At 45.3% G+C, this 24,655-nt stretch overlaps 1 protein-coding gene across 4 annotated transcripts in view; it reads right to left on the bottom strand.

Moving 5' to 3' along the window:
* SHANK3 (SH3 and multiple ankyrin repeat domains 3) overlaps positions 1-24,655 on the bottom strand; it is a 1,690,229-nt gene that overhangs the window by 942,455 nt on the left and 723,119 nt on the right. For all 4 annotated transcript variants that reach the window (XM_029615063.1, XM_029615061.1, XM_029615060.1 and 1 more), the window contains one exon: positions 17,592-17,669. In XM_029615063.1, coding sequence (XP_029470923.1) covers positions 17,592-17,669 — 78 coding nt within the window. The remainder of the gene's footprint in view (positions 1-17,591; positions 17,670-24,655) is intronic.

The raw sequence follows: 24,655 nt of genomic DNA, 5'->3' as shown, positions 1-24,655 counted from the left end.
CAATCGCCACACCAGCAAGTTACTCCCCAGCACGCTTTCTTCATTTCCTTTAGGACTGGCCAATAGAAGCAGTCCTGTGCTTTTACTCTTATATCCACATAACAGTATCCCAGACCATGGAAGCTGGGGCTCTTGGTTGTCGTCTGAATCAAATTCCTCTTATCCCCCTGCCGTTTAAGTGGGGAACAATGTTGCAGTTGCATTAAAAGCAACAAAGCATGTTGGTTAAGGGTAGTAATCTCCATGCCTTCTGCTAAGGATAGTAACCGCCATACCAGCAAGTTACTCTCCTGCACGCTTATCTCATTTCTGTCTTCTAGCCTTTAGAGATCCACAGTGTTTATCCCATGTCCCTTTGAATTCTTTGATTGTTTTCTTCTTCACCACCTCCTCCGGAAGGGCATTCCAGGCCTCCACCACCCTCTCCGTGAAGAAATATATCCTGATGTTAGTTCTGAGTCATCCCCCCAGGAGTGTAATTTTGTGACCCCTAGTAATATTGTTTTCTTTCCAACGGAAAAAATTTGAAGCCCACACATTATTGAAACCTTTTAGGTATCTGAAGGTCTGTATCATATCTTCCCTGCATCTCCTCGCTTCCAGGGTATACATATTCAGATCCTTCAGCCTCTCCTCATAAGTCTTCCCATACAGACCCTACACCATTTTCGTCACCCTTCTCTGGACCGCCTCCATCCTGTCTGTCCCTTTTGAGTTATGGTCTTCAGAACTGAACAAAATACTCCAGGTGAGGCCTTACCAAGGATCTGTACAGGGCATCATTATCTCCTTTTTCTTACTGATTAGTCCTCTCTCTATGTAGCCCAGCATTCTTCTGGCTTTAGCTATCGCCTTGTCACATTGCTTCACCATCTTCAGATCCCCAGACACTATCACCCCAAGATCCCTCTCTTGGTCCTTGCACATTAGTCTTTCACCTCCGATCTTTTGGATTACTGCATCTCCAGATGCATGACTCTGCATTTCTTGGCATTGAATCCCAGCTGTCAAATCTTTGACCACTCTTCCAGCTTTCTTAAATCACTATTCATTCTCTCTATTCCTTCTGGCATGTCCACTCTGTTGCAGATCTTAGTATCATCTGCAAAAAGACATACTTTACCTTCTAACGCTTCCACGATGTTGCTCACAAAGATATTGAACAGAACCAGTCCCAACATCAATCTCTGTGGCACTCTGATAACATGGCTCTGTCTTCAGAGTAGGTTCCATTTACTAATACATGCTGTCTCCTATCGGTCAATCAGTTTGTAAACCACACCACCACCTTGGCACTCACTCCCAAGCTTCTCATTTTATTCACAAAATCAGTGCCTGGTTTTCTTTACTAGCACATCCTTCCTTCTCCTTGCCTCCTTTAACTATAACTTCTTTACTTTTCCCTCTCTTCAGTGCCTTCACCTCATTTACTGCTTTCCTCTTCCTTCTTGTCCTCATTCCTTCATTCCTTCCACTCATCCTCTGCTGCTCTCTTCCTTCCTTTTCATTCTCTCCTGCACCCATCCTTCCTTCCCATCCAAAGCTCTTGCTACCTTCACTCTTTTCTCTTGCTAGTCTTCCTCCCATCTCCTCTCATTCTTTCCTGCTCTCCTCTATTCCTCCCCCATTTCTCCTCCTTCCCCTTTGTCCTTTCTCCCCTCCCTTTCTTCTTCTCATTCCATTCCCTTCAGTCCTCTTTCATCTGTTCCTTTCAATCCCCTCTTTTTGTTTTTCTATATTCTCTCCTTTCCTTCTCTTTCAGTATTCCCCTTCTTTTGCTTACCTTCCTAACCCCTTCCTGTTTATTTCCTTTCTTCTCCTTCCCTGTCTTTGTCCTTCTCTTCCTCCTTCTTCCTATCTCCCCCTTTCTGTCCTTTTTCATGTTGTTTTTTCTTATTTAGCACAGCAACACACTGCTGCATCAGTTGTTTTTGCAACAACAACTTATTTCTATCCCACCCTGGCAATGATTTCTCTTGTTTTATTTATTCCATGAAATTCTGATTTGCACATTTGATCATGTTCTTTCCTTCTCCCCTCCCCCACCTTATTTCTCTTCTTAAACAGAAATGTATTCCAGTCACAAGAGCCCCAGATATAAATAAAGGTACTTAATCAATGGCTCAGGATACGTGACTAGATTACACATTTTACATCAGAATTCCTACTTCTCTGGGGACTCCCTCTCTATCACTCTACAACTCTTACACATCTGTTCTCTCTCTCTCTCTCTCCCCATCTTCTCTTTAATTCTCCCACTCTTTCTCTTTCTTTCCCTCTGTTTCTCTTTCCCCTCTTTCACTCTCCCCACATCTTTCTATCTCTCCCCATTTCTCTCAAATCTCCACTCTCTCACTCTTCACATCCCCCCTTTCCATCACTCTTTTTCTGTTATAACATATTTCACACCCTCCAGTACTTTTACCTCAGAGCACTTACACAGAGGTGTGCTCAGAATATGTCCACAGTCACGTGCAAAGTTTATTGCAAGAAATCAGTAAAATCTGATGTATGATGGTGCATTTCAGCTCTACATGTTTCAGGTTTTAAGAAGGCATCTGAGGACAAGAGCAGTCAGCCAGCAAAGGGAAAGAAAATAAAAAGCATAGTAGAAAGATGAGAAGAAAAATAGTTCCTTAGATAAATTTGCTATTGATTTTGGACCTTCTAGGGTTACTCTGGCTTCTCATCTGCTTTTTTTATTCTGTAGAATCAGTTTTCTATTTGCATTATCCTTTCTGTTCTGTCTGACCCCAACAATTCCTGTTCTCCTTATACTGTGTATTAACTGCTGAAATATGCCTCAAAGCATACAATACCTCACGTTGCATAATGCTGAGGAGAGAGGGGAATGCAGCAACACTGAGCATCTTCTATTAAACTGAAACAGACAATACCAACCAATCACTACAAGGTTTTACTTCTTGTTAAACTTTTTATCTCTCCTCTAACTCTAATCCCAGTTAGAATAACCCCTGTTTTATTGTAACTTTTTCTTCTATGCACTTGTTATACTTTTGTAATGTATACTCTTACGTTTTAGCTATGTACGTTATAATGTATTGCTCACCCCTTGTTTTATGTAAACCGACATGATACGAACTTCCGTGAATGCCGGTATAGAAAAACACAAACAAATAAATAAATAAATAAATAAATAAACCTGTATATAGTAACTGCTGAGGAAAAAGAGAAGAGGAGAAGGAAAAGCAGGGGCAATAAACAGATAGATTAACTTTTGAGGGGGGAGGGGCAGTAAGCAGTGATATAATTAGTGCTCAGACTAAAAGCAGGGACAATAAAAAAATACTGTAAGGAAAGTACCCCAGGTGGACTGCCACATGAGAGGACAGCAGAGTATTCTGCGAGAACTGCTTCCCAATGAAATACAGATTCTTAGACTCATGGTCTGGTAGGATAGATTCATGTGTCTTCAGTTTCTTGGCTCTTTTCAAAGCTAATTTAACCACCATGCTCTAATGTGGGGGCTGGACATAATCAAATCCATGAACTGCCTGGTAATGATACTTTGTATCTACCTTCTTGTTCACAGGAAGTACCAAGTGCTTAAAAGCAGAATATAAATCAAATAAATAAAGGAGGGTGTTCCCACATCCTCTTCATGAACTTCTATAGGAGAACTGGACAGGACCAACTTCTTAGGTGTATTCACATATTTCAAGGCGCCACAATGGGGTGCCCTGTGCTCTCTTGAAATCTGCAAATCAAATGCGATGGCATTAGTCATTTTCTGTGCAAAATGGAGGAAGGAAATTTCTTCCACTGGAATCAATTTCCTGCCATCTTGAGGAAAGAGCTCCAAGGGGAAATAGGGGTAGTTCTTTTCAAAGACATTTTACATGGAGCTATCAGGTTTGGAACTCATGAACTCCTCTTTGCTTTGTTCAGGTAGTGTCAGAGTTTGGATCAGCCCATTAAAAGCTGGTACTGAAAATACTGGTACAAAGGTAAATCTGTCTAGAATAAAGGCCAAGATACTCATCGGCATGACAACCTACAGTTGGTGCCAGTATGACAGTCCAAATTGCAGACGATGTTGACACACTCGGCAATCATGAGGAAGTTACCAGAAGTAGGTCATGTGACATACTCACAGGGATAGAGGTACCTGACACAAGTGCCCTTAAGATGTTAGTCAGTCACTTCCATTAAAAATCTGTCCAAATCTGATTGGAACATCTTGACCAACAATATCAGGATAGGTCTTGTAAGGGACTAGACTTCTATGAAGCCCATGTAGATGGACTTCCCAAAGCCCAAGAGACCATCATGGACCAGCAATGAAAAGGGAGGGTAGGTGGTTCTCCAGATACAGCAGTTTCAGAGAGTTAGACACTTCAACCATGTCCAAGCCCTTAGAGTTGTGTACTGCTGGGAGTGCCAGCATGCCAATGCCTCTAATTAAACCTCAGAACTTGCTTGCTTCAACTCATGAACCGAGCCCATCAAGCTTCTGTGATACTGACAGGAGTGGGACTTTTCCCTGCGTCTGAGCCTATCCTTGAACCACGAAGCAAAAGCAACTTCAACAAAGCTTGATCACCAGCACAATAATGGCCAGCTCCCTAAGATTTTCTAGTAGGCTTCAAGGCCAACTGTAAGCAGGACTTAGTATCCATGGTCAGGTAGACTTGGAGCCTCTCCTGCTGGGTCCAAGTTGCTCATGGTGACATCTTGCTACAGAAGCCATTCAGAGCATAAGAACACAAAACTTACCATACTGGATCAGACCAAAGATCCATCAAGCCCAGTATCTTGTTTCCAACAGTGGCCAAGCCAGGTCACAAATACCTGGCAGAAACCCAAGGGGTAGATATATTCCAAGCTGCTTATCCCATGAATAAGCAGTAGAATTCTGAAATCTACCTTAATAATTGTTAATGGACTTTTACTCTAGCAACTTGTCCAAAACTTTTTTAAACCTAGCTACACTAATTGTTTCACCATATCCTCTGGTAACGAATTCCAGAGCTTATTAATGCGTTAAGTAAAAAAATATTTTCTCTTACCTAGAAACTTCATTGTGTGTCCCGGGTCTTTGTACTTTTTAGAAGAGTAAATGACTGATAAACATTTACTCGTTCCATTCCAGTCATTATTTTGTAGACCTCTATCATATCTCCCCTCAGCCATCTCTTCTCCAAGCGGAAGAGTCCTAACCTCTTTAGCCTTTCTTCATAGGGGAATTGTTCCATCCCCTTTATCATTTTGCAATTTTTCTAATTCTGCTAAATTTATTTTGAAAAGTGGTGAGCAGAACTGTACACAAAATTCAAGATGAGGTCACACCATGGAGCAATACAGAGACATTATGATATTCTCTGTTTTATTCTCCATTAGGGGTGTGCATTCGTTTTGAACGCATATGTAAAACGCAACTTATTTTTTTTTTAAACTTAAAAAAGTGATGATGCGCAACACATCGCAATTTTCAACTTATTCAACATAGCTATGTTGAATACGTTGAACCTAAATAAACACTTAAACCCCCCACCCTCCTGACCCCCCCAAGACTTACCAAAACTCCCTGGTGGTCCAGCGGGGAGTCAGGAAGCCATCCCTGTATTCCTTTGCGAGGAGCACATGACGTCGGCGTCATGTCGGAGTGACGCGTACGTCACGTGCTTCTCCGCGCCTCCGCTCCCGGACCCCCGTTGGACCCAACCGGAACTTTTGGCCAGCTTGGGGGGGTCAGGAGGCGCGGAGAAGCACGTGACGTACGCGTCACTCCGACGTGACGCCGACGTCACGTGCTCCTCGCAAAGGAATACAGGGATGGCTTCCTGACTCCCCGCTGGACCACCAGGGAGTTTTGGTAAGTCTTGGGGGGGGGATTAAGGAGGGTGAGGGGTTTAAATTTGTATTTAGGGAACCGGTGAACATATGGACAGACCCTCAACTTATGGAATTCTCCATATGTCCATATTGACCGAAATCGACCCTCACCTTCAACTTATCGACTTATCAACATAAACTTTTTGTCTGCACATCCCTATTCTCCATTCCTTTCCTAATAAACCCTAGCATTCTATTTACTTTCTTGGCTGCTGTTGCACACTGAGCAGAAGATTTCAACGTATTTTCATCAATGACACCTAGAATCTTTTCCTGAGTGGTAACTCCTAATGTGGAACCTTGCATTATGTAGCTATAATTTGGGTTACTCTTCCCTAAGGGCCAAATTTTAAAACTTAAGGACGGGCGTAGATTTGTGTGCAAACCCGGCGCACACAAATCTATGCCCGATTTTATAACGTGCGCGTGTGCAGCTGCGTGTATGTTATAAAATCCAGGGTTGGTGCGCACAAGGGGGTACACACTTGTGCACGCCGAGCCCTAGGGGAGCCCCGATGGCTTTCCCTGTTCCCTCCGAGGCCTCGGCCTCGGAGGGAACTTTCTTTCCGCCACCCCCCACCTTCCCCTCCCTAACCCGCCCCCCAGCCTTATCTAAACCCCCCTTACCTTTGTTTGCAAAGTTGCGCCTGCCTCCGGGCAGGCATAAGTTACGTATGCCGGCGACAGCTGGCCCGCAATCCCGGGCACAGCGGCAAATGGTTGCTGTGCCTTGAGGCTCCGGCCCCTGTCCCCTTTTTCAAGCCCCAGGACAAGCGCCCAGGAAAAGCGCGCAGGAGGCTTTTTAAAATCTGCCCCTAATTGCATAACTTTGCACTTGTCCACATTAAATTTTATTTGCCATTTGCATGCCCAGTCTCCCAGTTTTGCAAGGTGCTCTTGTAATTTCTCACAATCCTCTTGCGATTTACCAACTTTGAATAATTTTGTGTCATGGCAAATTTGATCACCTCACTTGTTCCCATTTCCAAGTCATTTATAAATATATTGAAAAGCAATGGTTCCAGAACAGATCCCTGGAACACTCCACTGTTCACATTTTTCCATTGGGAGAATTTACCATTTAGCCCTACTCTCTGTTTTCTATCTTTTAACCAATTGGCAATCCACAATAGAACAGAGCCCTCTATTTCATGACTTTTTAATTTCCTAACAAGTCTCTTGTGAGGGACTTTGTCATGCTTTCTGGGAATCCAGATACACTATATTAACTGGCTCAGCTTTATCCACATGTTATTGTACGCCCTCAAAAAAAAGTAGCAAATTTGTGAGGCTAGACTTTCCTTGGCTAAATCTATGTTGGCTTTGTCCCATTAAACTGTGCTTATCTATATATTCAGCAATTTTGTTCTTTATGATTGTGCCAAGGATATAATAGAAACTGACATCAGACTCACTGGTCTGTAGTTTCCTCAATCAGCCCTTGATTCCTTTTTAAAAATTGGCATTACATTGGCAACTCTCCAGTTTTCAGGTATCATAGATTATTTTACGGATAGTTTACAAATTTCCAATAGCAGGTCCGCAATTTCATTTCTCAGTTCTTTCAGCACTCTGGGATGTATACCATCTGGTCCAGTTGATTTGTTACTCTTTAATTTGTCAATTTGCCCTAGTATATCTTCCAGGCTTACTGAGATTTGTTTCAGTTCTCTGAATCATCACCTTTGAATATATTTTCTGGCATGGGAATATCTCTTATAGCTTCCTCAGTAAATACCGAAGCAAAGAATTCATTTAGTCTCTGTGCTATGGCTTTGAAATCCTTAAGTGCCCCTTGATCATTAAATGGTCCACCTGACTCCCTCGCAGGCTTTTTACCTCAAAAGTACCTGAAAAAGTTTTTATTATGAGTTTTTGCTTCCACTGCAAGCTTCTTTTTAAATTCTCTTTGCTTTCCTTATTAGTGCTTTGCATCTGACTTGCCAGTGCTTATGCTGTTTCCTATTTTCTTCATTTGGATCCCTTTTCCATTTCTTGAAAGATGTTCTTTTAGATATTATAGCCTCTCTCACCTCACCTTTTAATCATGTAGGTGGTCATTTAGCCTTCCTTCCACCTTTCTTAATGCATGGAATACATCTGGTCTGGGCTTCCAAGATGCTCTTTTTAAACAACATCCATGCCTGAGCTAAACTCTTAACCTTTGCAGTTGCTCCTTTCAATTTTTTCCTAACTATTTTCCTCCTTTTATCATAGTCACCTTTTTGAAAGTTAAATGCTGTCACAGATTTCTTTTTTTTTGCTCCCTCCAGTTATTAAGTCAAATTTGATAATATTGTGATCAGTATTGCCAAAGTGGCTCCAACACTGTTACCTCTCGCAAAAAATAGTTTCCCCTTTTGTTCGTTCTTGTACCAGCTGCTCCATATTTATTTCATCCAGGAACTTTACTTCTCTAGAATGTCCTGATGTGACATTCACCCAGTCAATACTGGGGTAATTGAAATCACCCATTATTACTGTGCTGCTGATTTTGTTAGCTTTCCTAATTTCTTTTAGCATTTCATTGCCTGTTAAGTCATTCTGACCAGGTGAATGGTAATACACTCCTACTATTGTTTTATTCCCTTTTTCAGCTGGAATTTCTATCCATAAAGATTCAATATTGCATTTTGTTTCCTGCAGAACTTTTATCCCGTTTGACACAATGCTCTTTTTAATATATAGTGCCACCCCTCCACCAATATGATCCATCCAATCATTTCAATACAATTTGTACCCTGGTATCACAGTGTCCCATTGGTTATCCTCCTTCCACCAAGTCTCTGAGATGCAAATTATATCTACTTCTTCATCCAGTGCTATATACTCTAACTCTCCCATCTTATTTTTTAGACTTCTAGCAAAGGCATTTCAAAGTATGTTTTTTATTTGTATTATAAACCTACTCATTCATTGACAGGGATAATTTGGAATCTTTCTGTATTTTACTTAAAGACACCTGGTCCACTTTGGCATTTATTGCAACTTCTCTACTGGGATGCCCTATTTTCCCTGTTCTCTTAGTATCCTTCAAAGATACATCATTCCAAGCCATGCGCTTCTGAACGACTGCTAGCTTTCCCCCATCATCTAGATTAAAAGCTGCGCTCTCTCCTTTTTAATGTTTAATGCCAGTAGTCTAGTTCCACTCTGGTTAAGGTGGAGCCTATCCTTTCAGAAAAGGACCCCCCTTCCCCAAAATGAAGCCCAGTTCCTTACAAACCTAAAACCCTCTTCCCTGCACCATTGTCTCATCCTCGCATTGAGACTCTGGAGCTCTGACTGCCTCTGGGATACTGCATGTGGAACGGGGAGCATTTCTGGGAAAGCTACCCTGGAGGTTCAGGATTTCAGCTTTCTACCTAAAACCCTAAATTTGGCTTCCATAACTTCCCTCCTGCACTTTCCTGTGTCACTGATATTCACATGTACCAAGACAGCTGGCTCCTCTGCAGCACTATCTAAAATCCTGTCTATATGATACATATTGTCCACCACTTTCACACCAGCAGGCAAGTTGTCAACCAGCTATCAACCTTCCTAATAAATGAATCACCAACTATAACAGCCATCCTAACCTTTATCTGCTGGGCATGTGCCCCTGGAGACCTATCCTCGGTGCGAGAGGATGCCACATCACCTTGAGGGCAGGTCCTAGCTACAGGATTGCTTCCTACCTTGTCAAACTGATGCTCTCCTTCCAAATTACCTTTCTCCTCTAAGGCAACACAGGGGCTATCAGATTGGAGGTGGGACCTCTCTACTATGTCCCTGAAAGTCTCCTCTATACACCTCTTTATTTCCCTTAGCTCCTCCAGGTCTGCCACTCTAGCCTTCAGAGATCAGACTCGTTGCACTTAGTGCACACATACAACCTCTCACCCGCTGGGAGATAATCATATATATGGCACCAAGTACAACAGACTGGAAAGCCTCCCTCTCACTGCTGGACTACTTCCTGCATCATAATTTTGTTGATTTGTTATCAAGTTAAAATTTCTAAGGGGGCAGGGATGTAAAGATAAAGTACTTTTAGTCTATAGATTTATTTTGTATTTATCTGGCAATGACCCTCAAACACTACAATTAATCTACCTATATCTTGCTAGTTATCCACCTTATTGACTCGTTTTGAATTAAATTCCTTCTGTATAAAACCTGAGGCCGATTACTCCTACTAAACACAATTACCATGTAAAATCAAAACATATAAAACCAAATAAAAACAGATAAGGTCTAGTAAACAGATAAGGTATAGCAAGGTAAATGGATAGAGTATAGTAAGGAAGTTTGAGATGCAGCGCACACTTCTGGTCCTCTTCTGCTGCAAGGGATGTGGAGCCTCTGGAAGCTGGGGCTGTAGAGTTCAAAGCCTTGATCATTCACTGTGACCTCTGACGTCCTCTCCTGGGTGCTTCTGGGAATAGTATGCAGATAAGCCTTCTGGTCCTCTTCTGCTGCAAGGGGTCCAGGGCCTCTGGAAACTGGGGCTGTGGAGCTGGAATTCAGGATCGCTCGCTGTGACCTCTGGAGCCTTCTCCCGGGGCTGCTGGGAATGATATGCAGATGAGCCTTCTGGTCTTCTTCTGATTCATAGATGTCAAACCCTTCTCTCAAACACTTCTAGTATGCCTCACGATGATTCTTGAGGGATATCTTCTAGAAATACTTTGGACATCTCTAAGTTTCTTGGCTATGATTTGACAAATAATCAATGCAAAGTTGAAAGATAATAATTTTGAGAAAAGAAAAAGATGCACAGAGAAAAAAAAATCACAACCAAGCCACATGCACTGAATGTGGTTCAGCACAGGCTAAGCTGCTATTGTGCATTGAGCTGAAGTGACAGCAATGAAAAAGCATAATTGCTTACTTGTAACAGATGTTCTCCAAGGACAACAGGATGTCAATCCTCACATATGGGTGACATCATCAGATGGAGCCCAGCTCGGAAAACTTATGTCAAAGTTTCTAGAACTTTGAGCCTTTCTGAACATGCCCAGCGTGCATTCACGTGGAGTCCCCTCAGTCTTATTACATAGAATTGAGAAATGAAAAATGAAAATAAGAACCTATAAAGTGAAAATCTAATTCTATGAGGTGGTGAGCAGATTTTGTGAGGTCTGACATCCTACTATCCTCCGAGAACACCTGTTACAGGAAAGCAACTCTACTTTCTCTGAGGACAAGTAGAATAGCAGTCCTCACACATGGGTGAATCCCTAGCTACAGATTTCCCTCCATCATAAAAAGGGACAACAAAACACCAAAATATGTGCCAAACGGCATAACAACAGCTAGTTTTGTTGGTAACATCGGGGGGGGGGGGGCAGTCTGAACAGAAGGAACAGGATTAATGTAGGAACAGAGTTAGATTCTATACCTCAAACAAGTTCCAAAGGACAGACTGGCCGAACTGACTGTCACATCCGCCATTCCTATCCAAACAGTAATGTGATGCGAATGAGTGCATGCAACTCCACTTCACAGCTCTTTACATCTCCTCCATGATGACTGCTCACAAGTGGATCATCAACGCTACAATGGCTCTGACAGAGTGAACCTTGATATGACCCCCAAGATGCAATCCCATCTGGGCATAACAATATGATCATTCAGGTCAGGTACTTCAGGTCACCGGAACGCAGAGGCTCAAAGGGAGCTTTCACCAGCTGAGCTAAAACCATGTTGAAGTCCCAGGATACAATAGAAGTCCTTAAGGGAGGCTTCAACTGAAGCAGCCCCCGCATGAATCGTACAACTATAGGTTGTACAAAGATGGGCTTACCTTCTACACTATGGTCGTATGTGCCAATAGCACTCAGGTGAACTCTAACAGAATTAGTCTTTAGACCAGTCTCTGACAGATGTAGAAGATTAGTCAAGCAGTTTTTGTGTGGAGCAGGAGAAGGGCTTTCTGCTCACACAACACTGAAAACCTCCTCCACTTCAATGTATAGGACTTTCAAATGAAAGGCTTTCATGAAGCCACCAGAACTTGAGACATCTTATGAGAGATCAAGTGGTTGTAGGATCAGCCTCAAAACATCCAGGCTTTGAGTGACAGTCCCCAGTTTGATTGATTTCCTGATGGACATCTCCCAGAGGAAGAGTAACCAGACCTGTCTTGGCCAATGAGAAACTATAAGGATCATAGTCCCTTTATCCTCTCAAAGCTTCAACAAAATATTTGACACCACTGGCATCAGAGGATACATGTACAGAAGGCCCTCACCCCAATAGCTGGTGAAGGCATCTGAGGGTTTTTATCATGTGACCTGTACAGGGAGCAGAACCGAGAATCCTACCAGTTCCAAGGTGCTATGAACAGATCCACTTCCAGGCTTCCCCACAGGTGGAAGATCCAATTCACCACCCCTTGGTTCAAAACCCATTTATGGGATCTGAAGGGATGATTCAGCCTGTCCGCAATCGCATTCTCCATTCTGGTCAGATACATGGTCCTGAGCACCATCCCTTGGGAAAGGGCCCATTATCATATCTGAACTGCTTACCAACACAGGAGATGCGAGCCCATACTTTCTGCTTGTTGACAGACCACATTGCCACCTAGTTGTTGGTTTGTATCAATGCAATTTTGTTGGACAGCCGATCTCTGAAAGCCCACAGAGCATACCGGATCGCTCAAAACTCCAGAAAGTTTATTTGGCACATGTATTCCTGGGCAGAGCAAAAACCTTGTGTGCTGAGCCCATCTACATGAGCTCCGCAGCCCAGGATGAACATATCCGTGGTGAGGACATTTTGTACCCCAGGATTTTGGAATGTTCCAGATTGAAATCTACCTGCCACCAGGACAAAGAGTCCTGGAAATACAGGGTGACTCAAATGCAGTCCTGCAACCCCTGAGTGGCCTGACGCCACTGGGACCTTAGTGTCCAATGGACTCTCCGCATATGCCACCTTGCCTAGGGAGTGACATATTTTGTTGTGGCCATGTGGCGCAACAGCCTCAACATGTGCTACCTTGAGTCCTGCTGGCTCTCTTGAATCTTCGCTGCAATGGTCATCAACTTGATGACCCCTTGTCATGGCAGAAAGGCCTTGGCCTGAGCTGTGTCTAGCGGGGCTCATATGAATTCCAATTGTAGAGATGGACTGAGATGGGACCTGGGGTAGCTGATGATGAAACCTAGCAACTTCAACACCTGATTGGTCAAATGCATGGACCCTTCAGCCCCTTCCCGAGAGGTGCTCTTGACCAGCCAATTGTCCAGGTAAGGGTAAACATGGATTCCCAGTCAGCAAAGCTGCACCACCACTATGGCCAGGCACTTTGTAAAGACAAGTGGGGCTGACACTAGCCCAAATGGCAGAACGAGGTACTGGAAGTGTTTTCCCACCACAAATCTGAGATACTTCCTGTGACCCTGGAAGTCCCAATTTGGATGTACACGTCCTTCAGATCGAGAGAGCATAACAAGTCCCTTTTCAACAAGGGGATCATGGTGCATAGGGAAACCATCCTGAATTTTTCCCGTTTGAGAAACTTGTTCAGGGCCCTTAGTTCTAGGATGGGATGGAGTCCTCCTGTTTTCTTTGGAATCAGTAGAATCCCCGCCCTCTTTGCACTGGTAGAATGGGCTTGATCGCTATGGCCATTAAGATGAAGGAGAGCTCCTAGAGGAGTACTTCCTGAATTCCAAACTGTTCCCTAGGTTTTTACTGTTACAATGTAATAACAATAAGACATCTTAGTCTTATTATTCTACGAGTTATAATGTAAACCGATGTGATATACCCCAATGAATGTCGGTATATAAAACCAAACAAATAAATAAATAAAATGTGCTACCGGCCCCCCAATAGGGGCTCAGGGGGGCAATTTGGTGGGGTTCTCAAAAGATTTAATTTGTATCGTCCATGGATAATGGACAGAACCCACTGGCTGGAGGTTACATTGGGCCACTGGCTCACGAAGAACTTCAGCCTCCCCCTGACCAGGGGGGGGGTCCCATTACCCCTGGTAATATGGAGTCAGCTATGCTCCCTGTGATCCAGTGAAAACCTCATCCTAGAAGTTGACTGGGGCACCAGCTTGGGCTTTGGGACCATCTGCATTAAGCATGGCACCCTCAAAAACTTTCCTCCCAAGAGCATCCATGGCCCTCTAATCCCTCCTCTGGGTCACCGAGGAATAGGTCTGAGTGAGCTTGGCCTTTTTGAGAGTGGATTTGACCAGCACAGATTGGTGCAGTAACTGATGCTTCTAGAATCCGAGAAACTTCTGGATGAGATAAATGCGTCCGCCTTCCTATTTATGGGAGAAACTGAGAGGGGGTGTTCTCAAATCCTCATCAGCAACTCCACAAGGATCTTGTTACCGGGACTGCCATGATTTCCTTAGGAGGTTCCACATACTGGAGGACATCCAGCATTCTGTGATGGGTATCCTCCTCAGTCTGCAAATGAAATGGGATAGCCTCTGCCATCATCCTGACAAATCCTGAGAAGGAGAGGTCTTCCAGAAGAGACTTCCTTGTGTCAGTGAGAGAAGACGGGTCTAGGGGAGTCCATCTGATGCGTCATCAGAGACATCAGAGTCATCATCCCCCAGGGGTCATATGGGCCTTTGTCCTCATTGCCTGAAGGCACTCAGCCTCCGGTCAGTAGTATGGGTACTGGCTCAACTGGCCATGTGGGCTCAGACTCTGGTGTTGCTCTTGCCCCAGAACAGCTTTCTCCTCCAAGGAACTATGGAGCAGCACCAGAATGGTCAGTGGCACCCCTGATGCCCCTTCGGGCATTAATGCTAACCCAGGAGCCAACACAGGTTGTGTTGGCAACATTCCAATGAGCATATGTAGGAATTCCAACTGTGGCTTGGGGATGGATGGTGCTGGTCCTGATGCAGTCATTGCCCTGACTCTGAAGTTCAGCACTGCCCTCTCCACAGCTGACTGCAAGCACCTCTTTAGCTCCTCTTCGAAAATCACTTATGCTAAAACCAAATGGGATCCGGGAGGTATAGCCACATCCTGTTCGGAACCGAGAGGAGGATCGGTGGCAGGGATTGGAGCTGGTAGAGACCATCATGTACCCTGGGTATTGATGGAGGCTTGGCACTCCTCACCATGGGGATGCTTCGGGGACATCACAGCCGAAACTGGTGCATCCCTGTGCCTGGCACAGTGTATTGACTGAAACCGAGGCCGATGCTTCCTCGGCTTCCCTCGGTGCTCAGTTTGGTCCTTTCCCGGTGCTGAGGCTGAAGAGAATGAACCCGATGTCTTCGACCTGGGGGAAGCAGATGATGGCCTGCCTCCAGCATCCTGGCAGTCACCAACACCAACAGAATCGATGATCCTGCCGATATTGATGGCTCGGTGTCCATCGGTGCAGCTCCATGGCTCCTTGATGTTGACGCTTCTGATGCTGAAGGGCTAGCCTCCTCTGACATGAAGAGTCATTCCATCTTATCAAGCCAGATCATATGTCCTTTTGGAGTTATCTGGGAGCAATCCTGAAACCCCAGATATTCTGTGATACCCTGAGGCACAGGATACATTTATCATGGGGGTCCATGATCGACATAGTCCTCGAGCATCGAGGGCATGGCTTAAACCTGGACATGGACATGCCAACCTAGAACAAAAGGGATGCAAAATCGAACTTGATGGCGATGGTCTACGATGGCTGGTGGGTACCGAAGGCTCCACCACCCGGGAAGTAACGTTTGCAAAAGAAAACTTACTTAACACTGAGAAACCTGGCTAGGATGCTGAGGAGAACCAGGAGGACCCTGTGTCAATACTGCGCATGTACAGATGAGAAAAACACCCAAGAAAACATGAAAGATACTTCAAAGAGGTTTAATTAAATTAGAGAGACTCAAATGCCACAAACAATAGGCTCCCCAAAAAAAAAAACAAAAAAAAAGAGAGACTCAGGGGATCCCTAGTGGATATGTGGTATAATGCATGCTGGGCATGCTCAGAGAGGCTGAGTCAAAGTTCTAGAAACTTTGATATATATTTTCTGTTCTGGGCTCCATCCAATGATGTCACCCATGTGTGTGGATTGCCATCCTGCTTGTTCTTGGAGAATGAGAAAAAACAAAAATGAAAAAAATTAGTGAGACTGAGGAGATGAAAAACAAGACACCTGACTGAAGAGTTTTTTGGTAGCTGAATGCAGATACTAGCAGCCTAGCAGGACAACCTCCAATGACAGATAATATTAAAACTGAGGGGTAGCAAGTCTGGCTTCGTATGGGAAACCTCTACACATGCTCAAAAGCTTTCTAAGAAAGTGTCACATGTTCATTGATATTGCTTCCAAATAATATAGGGGTGTGTCAAATCAGATGAATCTACAGGCATAGAGACCATAGTAGAGTAGACAAGGTATTTATTCTCTCAGTACAATTATCAGGCAGATGTATCTTGCATATAAATACAATATATCAAATAGTTGTAGTAGCACTGTTAGTCCCCTGACAACGGCTGTGTTTCACACTGGCTGCATCAGGAGGGACAGAGCAGGAGATCAAAGACGATCTTCACCAATGTGGTTAGGGGACAAATCTTTGTAGATGCGGTCAAGGATACAAAGTTTCAAGGTAGCCGTGCAGACGGTTAAAAAAACAAACTTGCGAGTAGCTGGATGGCGTTTCTCTACTCTACTACAGTCTCTGTGCCTGTAGATGATTCATCTGATTTGACACACTCCTATATTATTTGGATTTCTCCGCTGGTGTGTCTTGTTCTCTACTCGCCTGGTCATTGATATTGCTTGTCATCTGAGAAGGTTAATGTACTATTGAATTATGACGTACATTTTCTTGCTTGGAGAGTCTTCTAGGGAGAGTCTGAAGTGAGTTATCTCTGCCTAAATAGATATATGTTCCCTTGTCCAGCAATGCACAGAGATAGTTGTGGAAGCAGGAAGGCTGCTTTGTTGCTTGTAAGGTGAACAATTCTGTTGACACTAGGGATGTGAATCGTTTTTTGACGACTTTTTACGATTTTTGACAATTTAAAAAAAAACAACAACCCCACCCGACCCTTTAAAATGACCCCCTTAGCCTCCCCCCCCCCCCCCCCAAAACCTTTTAAAATTACCTGGTGGTCCAGCGGGAGCGCGGGGAGCAATCTCCCGCTCTCAGGCCATCGGCTGCGTTAATAAAAATGGCGCCGATGGCCCTTTGCCCTTACCATGTGACATGGCAAAGGTAGCGCTGGCGCCATTTTGAATATTAGCAATAAGGCCCGAGTGCAGGAGATCGCTCCCGGACCCCCGCTGGACCCCCAGGGACTTTTGGCCAGCTTGGAGGGGCCTCCTGACCCCCCCAAGCTGGCCAAAAGTCCCTGGGGGTCCAGCGGGGGTCCAGAGCGATCTCCTGCACTCGGGCCGTATTGCCAATATTCAAAATGGCGTCGGCGCTACCTTTGCCCTGTCACATGGTAAGGGCAAAGGGCCATCGGCGCCATTTTTATTAACGCAGCCGATGGCCTGAGAGCAGGAGATCGCTCCCCGCGCTCCCGCTGGACCACCAGGTAATTTTAAAACCTTTTTTGGGGGTTCGGGAGGGTGGGGGAGGGTTTTTTGATTATCAGATCGGGCGCAGCCGATAATCAGAACTCAAATCGGGCTGGGCGATAAAAATTTTAAGATTTGGATTGGAACTGGAACCGATCAGATTCCGGTTCCGATTCACATCTCTAGTTGACACACTTCTGCAGTGTCACTCATTGGAGCAGGGCTCTTACCTGGAAAGCAGTCTGGCTGTTGTAATTTCGAATTTCTTTGCTTGCACCACGAAACAGGAGGACCCGAGCACAGCTTTCCTGCAAAAAGTGATAATAAAAAAATCCATTCAGGAAGAAGAATGACAAACCAGGGTTGGTGGAGGAGAAAGAAGCATTAGAGTCAAACAGGGGAACAGGGAGAAATTAGCAGATTGAGAAAACAGAACAGAGGAGAGAGAGGCAAGGGAGAAGGAAAAGAAAGGGGCAAGGAAAGAGGGACAAATGAGTGTTAGAGACAGTAGTAGTAGTAGTACTAGTAGTAGTAGTATTCCTCTTTTATTCTGGCAGAGGTAGTAGTAGTATTGGTAGTGCTAAGTAGTACTACTTCTGTGTTACTTCTGAAATACCTTTGTATTTCTGCTCAGTGGCAAGTAGGCCACATTGCACCAATATATGATTAAACATTTAAAACACGGGGAGAACGCTACCTTCTGTTGCTGACACCGCTCCCAATTGCTGCAGTTAGCAGCGTGTATTGGGGGGACTCCTTCTGCACCTAACATCATTCCTGACGGCAGCCCCAAACAGAAGTGATGAAAAGGAGTTGATTTGTACAGTGCAGTCTCTGCTAGATGCATTGTACAAATCAACTACTTTTCATCACTTGTAAGGTCAACAATTCTTTATTGAGGTCAATTTTACAATGGATACCTCTGAATGTGTCTATAACAATACCCCCCTAACCCAAACCCACCTCCCAAAAACTCACCCCCAAATCAAAGTGCCCCCTTACAATGGTCCATATATAGAGTATCAGGCAGAGTCCTATAAGGAGGTTTTCTCTCGCTCTCTCCACAATGGACTCCTGTGCCTAACAAGGAGTAGTAGCAAACAGCTCCAGACATACCCACATAAGTTATAAAATAGTGTATATTTAAGGGGACGTGCACAGCCCTTTTAAAATTTATCTTTAAGTGTTTTGTGGTAAATGTGTACACAACTCAGCTTAGAAGGAAGCTCTTCCTGCAGTTAAAGCAGATCTAGAAGCCACCTTCTATTCAAAACAACCTTGAGTTTCCAAGGAAATAAGTATATCTTTATAGATCGAGCCCATTTAAAGACCTTTTTGTTAGATAAAAACAACAGTGCTGAGTAACTTCAGGTAGTGGGGGTAATTTAAGTCGCTTTTTTTGTGCCATGTAGCATTGAATATTTGACAAATATTTGCTTATTATTATTATTTCTTTTGTTCTCCCCCTATTATATGGAATTTAGGTTGGGTAATCTGCTGTTTTTTATTTTCTTATATTTGATTTATGGTGTTTACCAGTTGTATGATTCCCACCTTTCATTGTTTTTTTAGCATTGTATCACTGTGTAAAAATTCAATAAAGAAATATTTAAAAAAAAAATGTTAATACTAACATACAACTTAACAGACCAGTAACTACACCAAGTAAAAAAATTAACACATTTTAAAATGTATTTCAATAGGAGAGATGAGAAAAGAGAAATGGACAAGGAAGAGAGAGCAGATGAGAGGAAAAAATAAAGAGGGGTATGAAAGAGACAAAAGAAAGGCCCAAAGGGTAGAAAGAGCAAGTTTGCTTACTATACACAGTGTTTTCTGTAGATAGCAGATAAAGTAGCCATGCTGTCTGGGACATTCTCCTGGTGGCCAGATGGTGGAGCTCTCTAGAACATAGAGTCTTTTAGTGCAGTGCGCCTGCGTGGATATTCCCGCGCAGCCCCGATCCTCCTCAGTCCATTTCCAAGCAAGACGTAAGTGGAACAACAACTGTCCGGGGAGGCGGGAGGGTCAACATGGCTAATTCATTCTGCTATCTACAGAAAACACCATTTACGGTAAACAAACTTGCTCTTTTCCTGTAGATAAACAGCATGAATTAGCCATGCTGTCTGGGAGTCCCCAGCTGATGTGTTGAGCACAAAGTCTCTGAGTATGTCCTGACAGTGAGGTCAGATAGGGCTCTCAAGACAGAAGAGAATGTAGGCAGACAGTTCTTGCTGTTAGCTTTCCAGTGCTCAAGAAGTGCCCGATTTCAGGATAGTTCTGTCCATGTCCGCGTCTGCTGCGGTCTGCTTGTCCAGGCAGTAGTGGCTGTGAATGTGTGTAGCAGAGACCAGTTGGCAGCCCTGCAAATGTCCAGAATGGGTACCTCATGAAGGAATGTGATGGAAGCTGCCATAGCGCAGACTTGGTGAGCCTTAGGGGAGGTTGCTAAGGCTTCCAAACGTTTCTGATAGCAGAACTGTATGCAGTTTGAGATCCAGGACAAAAGGGTTCTCTTGGAAACTGGAAGTCCCGGGGCATTCGGGCTGAATGAGACAAAAAGCTGGGAGGCTCTGTGCGTAGAGTGAGTCAGACATTTATAGTAATCAAGTGCATGCTTACAATCTAATGTATGGAGTCTCCATTCGCCATCATTGCTGTGCGGCTTTGGATAAAAGGTCGGAAGGGCAATGGTCTGATTGAGGTGGAAGACTGAAACCACCTTGGAAGGAATGCTCGGTGTGGACGCAGTGTGACTTTAACATGGTAGAATTCTAGGTATAGGGAGTAGTGCACTAGGGCTGGCAACTCACTAACGTGTCTCGCTGAGGTCAGGGCGACTAGGAATAGTACCTTCCAGGAGAGGAATCTGGGGTGACAAGTGTCCAGAGGCTCAAAGGGTGGTAGCATTAATTGCACCAGGACTACATTTAGGTCCCATGGAACTGGAGGCTTCTGAATCAGAGGCCTCAGGCGTAGAGCACCTTTCATAAATTTGGAGATGAGCGGATGACAGGAGATTGGGGTCTCGTTATGCAGGGAATGGTAGGCTGCTATGGCACCAGCAGTTGCTCAGGAGAGCAGGTGAATGAGTCCATACTGTGTTCTGAGCACCAGGTGGAGTAGCAGATCCACTTCTTTTGATAATTCTTACTGGTGGAGGGCTTCCTGGAGGAAACTAGTATATCCCGAATCTGCGGAGAAAGGGTCAGGTGGTGGAGTACTACCCTTTCAATCTCCACCCGGTGAGATGCAGGGATGAGTGAAGGGGGTGAAGCAAGGAGCCCCCTTCCTGGGTGAGTAGATTTGAACTGTTGCCCAGGGGAATCGGTGTGTCCACAGATAGCCGAACTAGATACGCATACCACAGTTGTCTGGGCCATGCTGGAGCAATGAGTATCAGATATGGATTGTCCGCGATGCACTTCTGGACTGTGCGAGATATCAGGGGTATGGGAGGGAAAGCGTAGAGAAGATCCCTCGTCCATTCGATGAGGAATGCATCCTGAGCTAGGCGCCGGGTAATGGGGTACACCGAGCAGAAGGTCTGCAACTTCTGATTTTGCTCTGTAGCAAAAAGATCGACGCGAGGAAGACCCCAGGTTTGAAAGAGTCTTTCTGCCACGTCCTGATGAAGCTCCCACTCGTCGGGGTGGAAGATTCTGTTTAGTCTATCCGCTCTGGAGTTGTTTATGCCCTGAAGGTAAGTGGCCTGCAGGGTGACTGATCTGCTTTCTGCCCATTCTAGGATCCATATGGCATCTCTGCACAGGTTCCAGGAACCAGACCCTCGTTCTTTGTTGATGTAGATCATGGCGACCTGGTTGTCCGTGTGGACCATGACCGTCCTCCCCTGTAGTGAGCGTTCAAAAGCCCGAAGAGCATGCCAAATGGCATGGAGTTGCAGGAGGTTGATCTGTTGTGATCGTTTCCAGTTGGGCCACAGGCCTGGAGTCTGGAGGTGGACTAGGTGGGCACCCCACCCATTGGTGGAGGCGTCAGTGGTGAGGATGGTGTGATGTGCTGGGAGCCGTAAAGGCAATCCTGTCTCAAGTACCGACAGTGTTAGCCACCATTCCAAATCCTCTTTCATGCTGGATGTGAGGGTGACAGGAGTGGAGAGAGGATTGAAGAACTGGCTCCATTGGGACTTCAGACCCCACTGGAGACGAAGCATGTGGAGGTGAGTGTGGGGAACAACATATACAGATGCGGCCATGTGCCAGAGGATGGTCAGGATCTGGCGGGCAGGGGCATTGGTGGCCTTGTGTAGGTGGCCGGCAAGCAATGTGAGGGCAAGGGCCTGGGATTCTGAGAAGAAGGCTCTGTCCTGGATGGTGTCGATGTAAGCCCCAATGAATTGTAGGATCTGAGTGGGTTGCAGATTCAACTTCTCGTAGTTGACAAGCATCCCTAGGCTGTCCAGACAATGGTTGGTTGCCAGCAGATGGGCGTGCAGGAGTGAAGGACTTGGAGGTACCAGCCGCCAGTCTAAGTAGGGGAACAGTTGAATCCCTGCCTTCGAAGGTGAGCCACCACTACTGCTAGGCATTTTGTGAATACTCTGGGGGCTGAGGAAAGGCTGAAAGGGAGCACCTTGTATTGGAAGTGGCAGCCATCAGCCATGAAGCACAGGTACTGCCAGGATGTGGGATGCACCAGGATATGCAAATAGGCATCCTTGAGGTTGAGTGAACACATCTAGTCGTTGGGACAAAGGAAAGGCAGGATGGACTTGAGTATCGTCATCTTGAACTTCTCCCTCGTTAGGTATTTGTAGAGAGAACGCAGATCCAGGATGGGTCATATATCTCCCGACTTCTTGGGTATGAAGAAGTATTGGGAGTAGAACCCTTGGTGGAGCTGAGCAGAAGACAGCTCATGAATACAGCTCTGGCAGAGTAATTTGGTGATTTCCTCTTGTAAGCACCTGCGCTGTGCATTGAGCTGTCTTTGGCGCACTGCATGCGGAATAGACGGAATAGATGCAAAATTGAGGGAGTAGCCATCCTTGATTATCCTTAGGACCCAATGGCCAGAGGTGATCACCTCCGATGCTGGAAGAAAGTGGGAGAACCTGCCCCCTATTGGTAGCGGTGGAGATGGTTTCACATCCCCTAAAAACCCTGTGGGGACTTAGGGGGGTTGGTGTCCGGAAGTGGGCGAGGCTGCCGAGGAAGGCACTGGTGCTAACAAGCCATAGGCTGCTGAGGCAACTGTGGGTGAGTTGGCGGATATGGTTGCAGATGGTAAGACAGGTAAGGTCTGTAGGAGTGCCGCTGGTAGTAAGGCTTCCTATATGATGGGTAGGGATGTGAATCGTTTTAGGACGATTAAAATTATCGTCCGATAATTTTAATATCGTCTTAAACCATTATGGAACACAATACAATAGAGATTCTAACGATTTATCGTTATAAATCGTTAGAATCGTGAGCCGGCACACTAAAACCCCCTAAAACCCACCCCGACCCTTTAAATTAAATCCCCCACCCTCCCGAACCCCCCCCAAATGAGTTAAATAACCTGCGGGTCCAGCGGCGGTCCGGAACGGCAGCGGTCCGGAACGGGCTCCTGCTCCTGAATCTTGTTGTCTTCAGCCGGCGCCATTTTCCAAAATGGCGCCGAAAAATGGCGGCGGCCATAGACGAACACGATTGGACGGCAGGAGGTCCTTCCGGACCCCCGCTGGACTTTTGGCAAGTCTCGTGGGGGTCAGGAGGCCCCCCACAAGCTGGCCAAAAGTTCCTGGAGGTCCAGCGGGGGTCAGGGAGCGATTTCCTGCCGCGAATCGTTTTCGTACGGAAAATGGCGCCGGCAGGAGATCGACTGCAGGAGGTCGTTCAGCGAGGCGCCGGAACCCTCGCTGAACGACCTCCTGCAGTCGATCTCCTGCCGGCGGCATTTTCCATACGAAAACGATTCGCGGCGGGAAATCGCTCCCTGACCCCCGCTGGACCTCCAGGAACTTTTGGCCAGCTTGTGGGGGGCCTCCTGACCCCCACGAGACTTGCCAAAAGTCCAGCGGGGGTCCGGAAGGACCTCCTGCCGTCCAATCGTGTTCGTCTATGGCCGCCGCCATTTTTCGGCGCCATTTTGGAAAATGGCGCCGGCTGAAGACAACAAGATTCAGGAGCAGGAGCCCGTTCCGGACCGCTGCCGTTCCGGACCGCCGCTGGACCCGCAGGTTATTTAACTCATTTGGGGGGGGTTCGGGAGGGTGGGGGATTTAATTTAAAGGGTCGGGGGTGGGTTTTAATGTGCCGGTTTTGCGATTTATAGATTTTTAGATTTTTCACGATTTTTCACGATTTTTCACGATATTTTACCCCCCCAAACGGCAACAATACGATTCCCTCCCCCTCCCAGCCGAAATCGATCGTTAAGACGATCGAGGACACGATTCACATCCCTAATGATGGGTAGTAGTGCCTGGCAGCTGCTGAATCCAAAAAAGAAGTTAACGACATAACGGCCACCTTCTGCTCCTTGATTTGTGCTACAGTCTCCCGTAACTTGTCTCCAAAAAGATTGTCCGGGAGACAAGGGAGGTCGGCCAGCTTTTCGTGCACGTCATCACGAATTGCACTCGCTCGAAGCCATGCTAAATGACACACCACAATGGTGTTTGCTGTAAATCTGGCCAAGGTGTCGAAGGCCTCATAAATAGTGCAGAGGAGGTGGCACAGCCCTTCCTCTAGGTCATGGAACTGGTCAGGTCGTCGGTGGTCTGGGGAAGCCTCCAGTAGCAATGGTTTTAGTGATTGCAGATACTCATATAGATATTGTGTACTATAAAATTGGTGTTGCTGAATTTTGGCATTGAGCATCTCTGACTGAAAGGCCTGCTTCCCAAAATCATCTAAGTGCTTGGGATCTTTCCCGGAAAGGGGGGGGTGGGGAGGGTTGAATGCAGACGTGACTTCTTTGCTTTCTGCATCACAGACTCCACTATAACTGAAGCATGTGGAAGCTGTTCCATGGAGTAGAACGGCAATTGTCTAATATGGAATTTTAAATCTGTTTTGTGGGAGGTGGGTGGTCCGGTAAAAGGAGATTCCCAGACTCTGGTCAATACAGCATCTAAGATGGCATTATTTATTACTTTTTTATTACTTTTTTGTATACCGACATTCAACATCAGTAGTGATATTGGTTCACATATAATAAGAATGAAAGAGAAATACAATTTGTAAAGTTAAAAGAAAATAATATACAAAGTAATTGCAAAATAAAAGGATAGAAAATGGAGGAAAATAAAGTAATTAATTGAGATTAGGAGAATATTGTT

The sequence above is a fragment of the Rhinatrema bivittatum genome, chromosome 9 (assembly GCF_901001135.1).
Source record: "Rhinatrema bivittatum chromosome 9, aRhiBiv1.1, whole genome shotgun sequence".
In the NCBI taxonomy this organism is placed as follows: Eukaryota; Metazoa; Chordata; class Amphibia; order Gymnophiona; family Rhinatrematidae; genus Rhinatrema; species Rhinatrema bivittatum.
The sequence above is the reverse complement of the archived record's forward strand: the minus strand, read 5'-3'. Positions and strand labels throughout refer to the sequence as shown.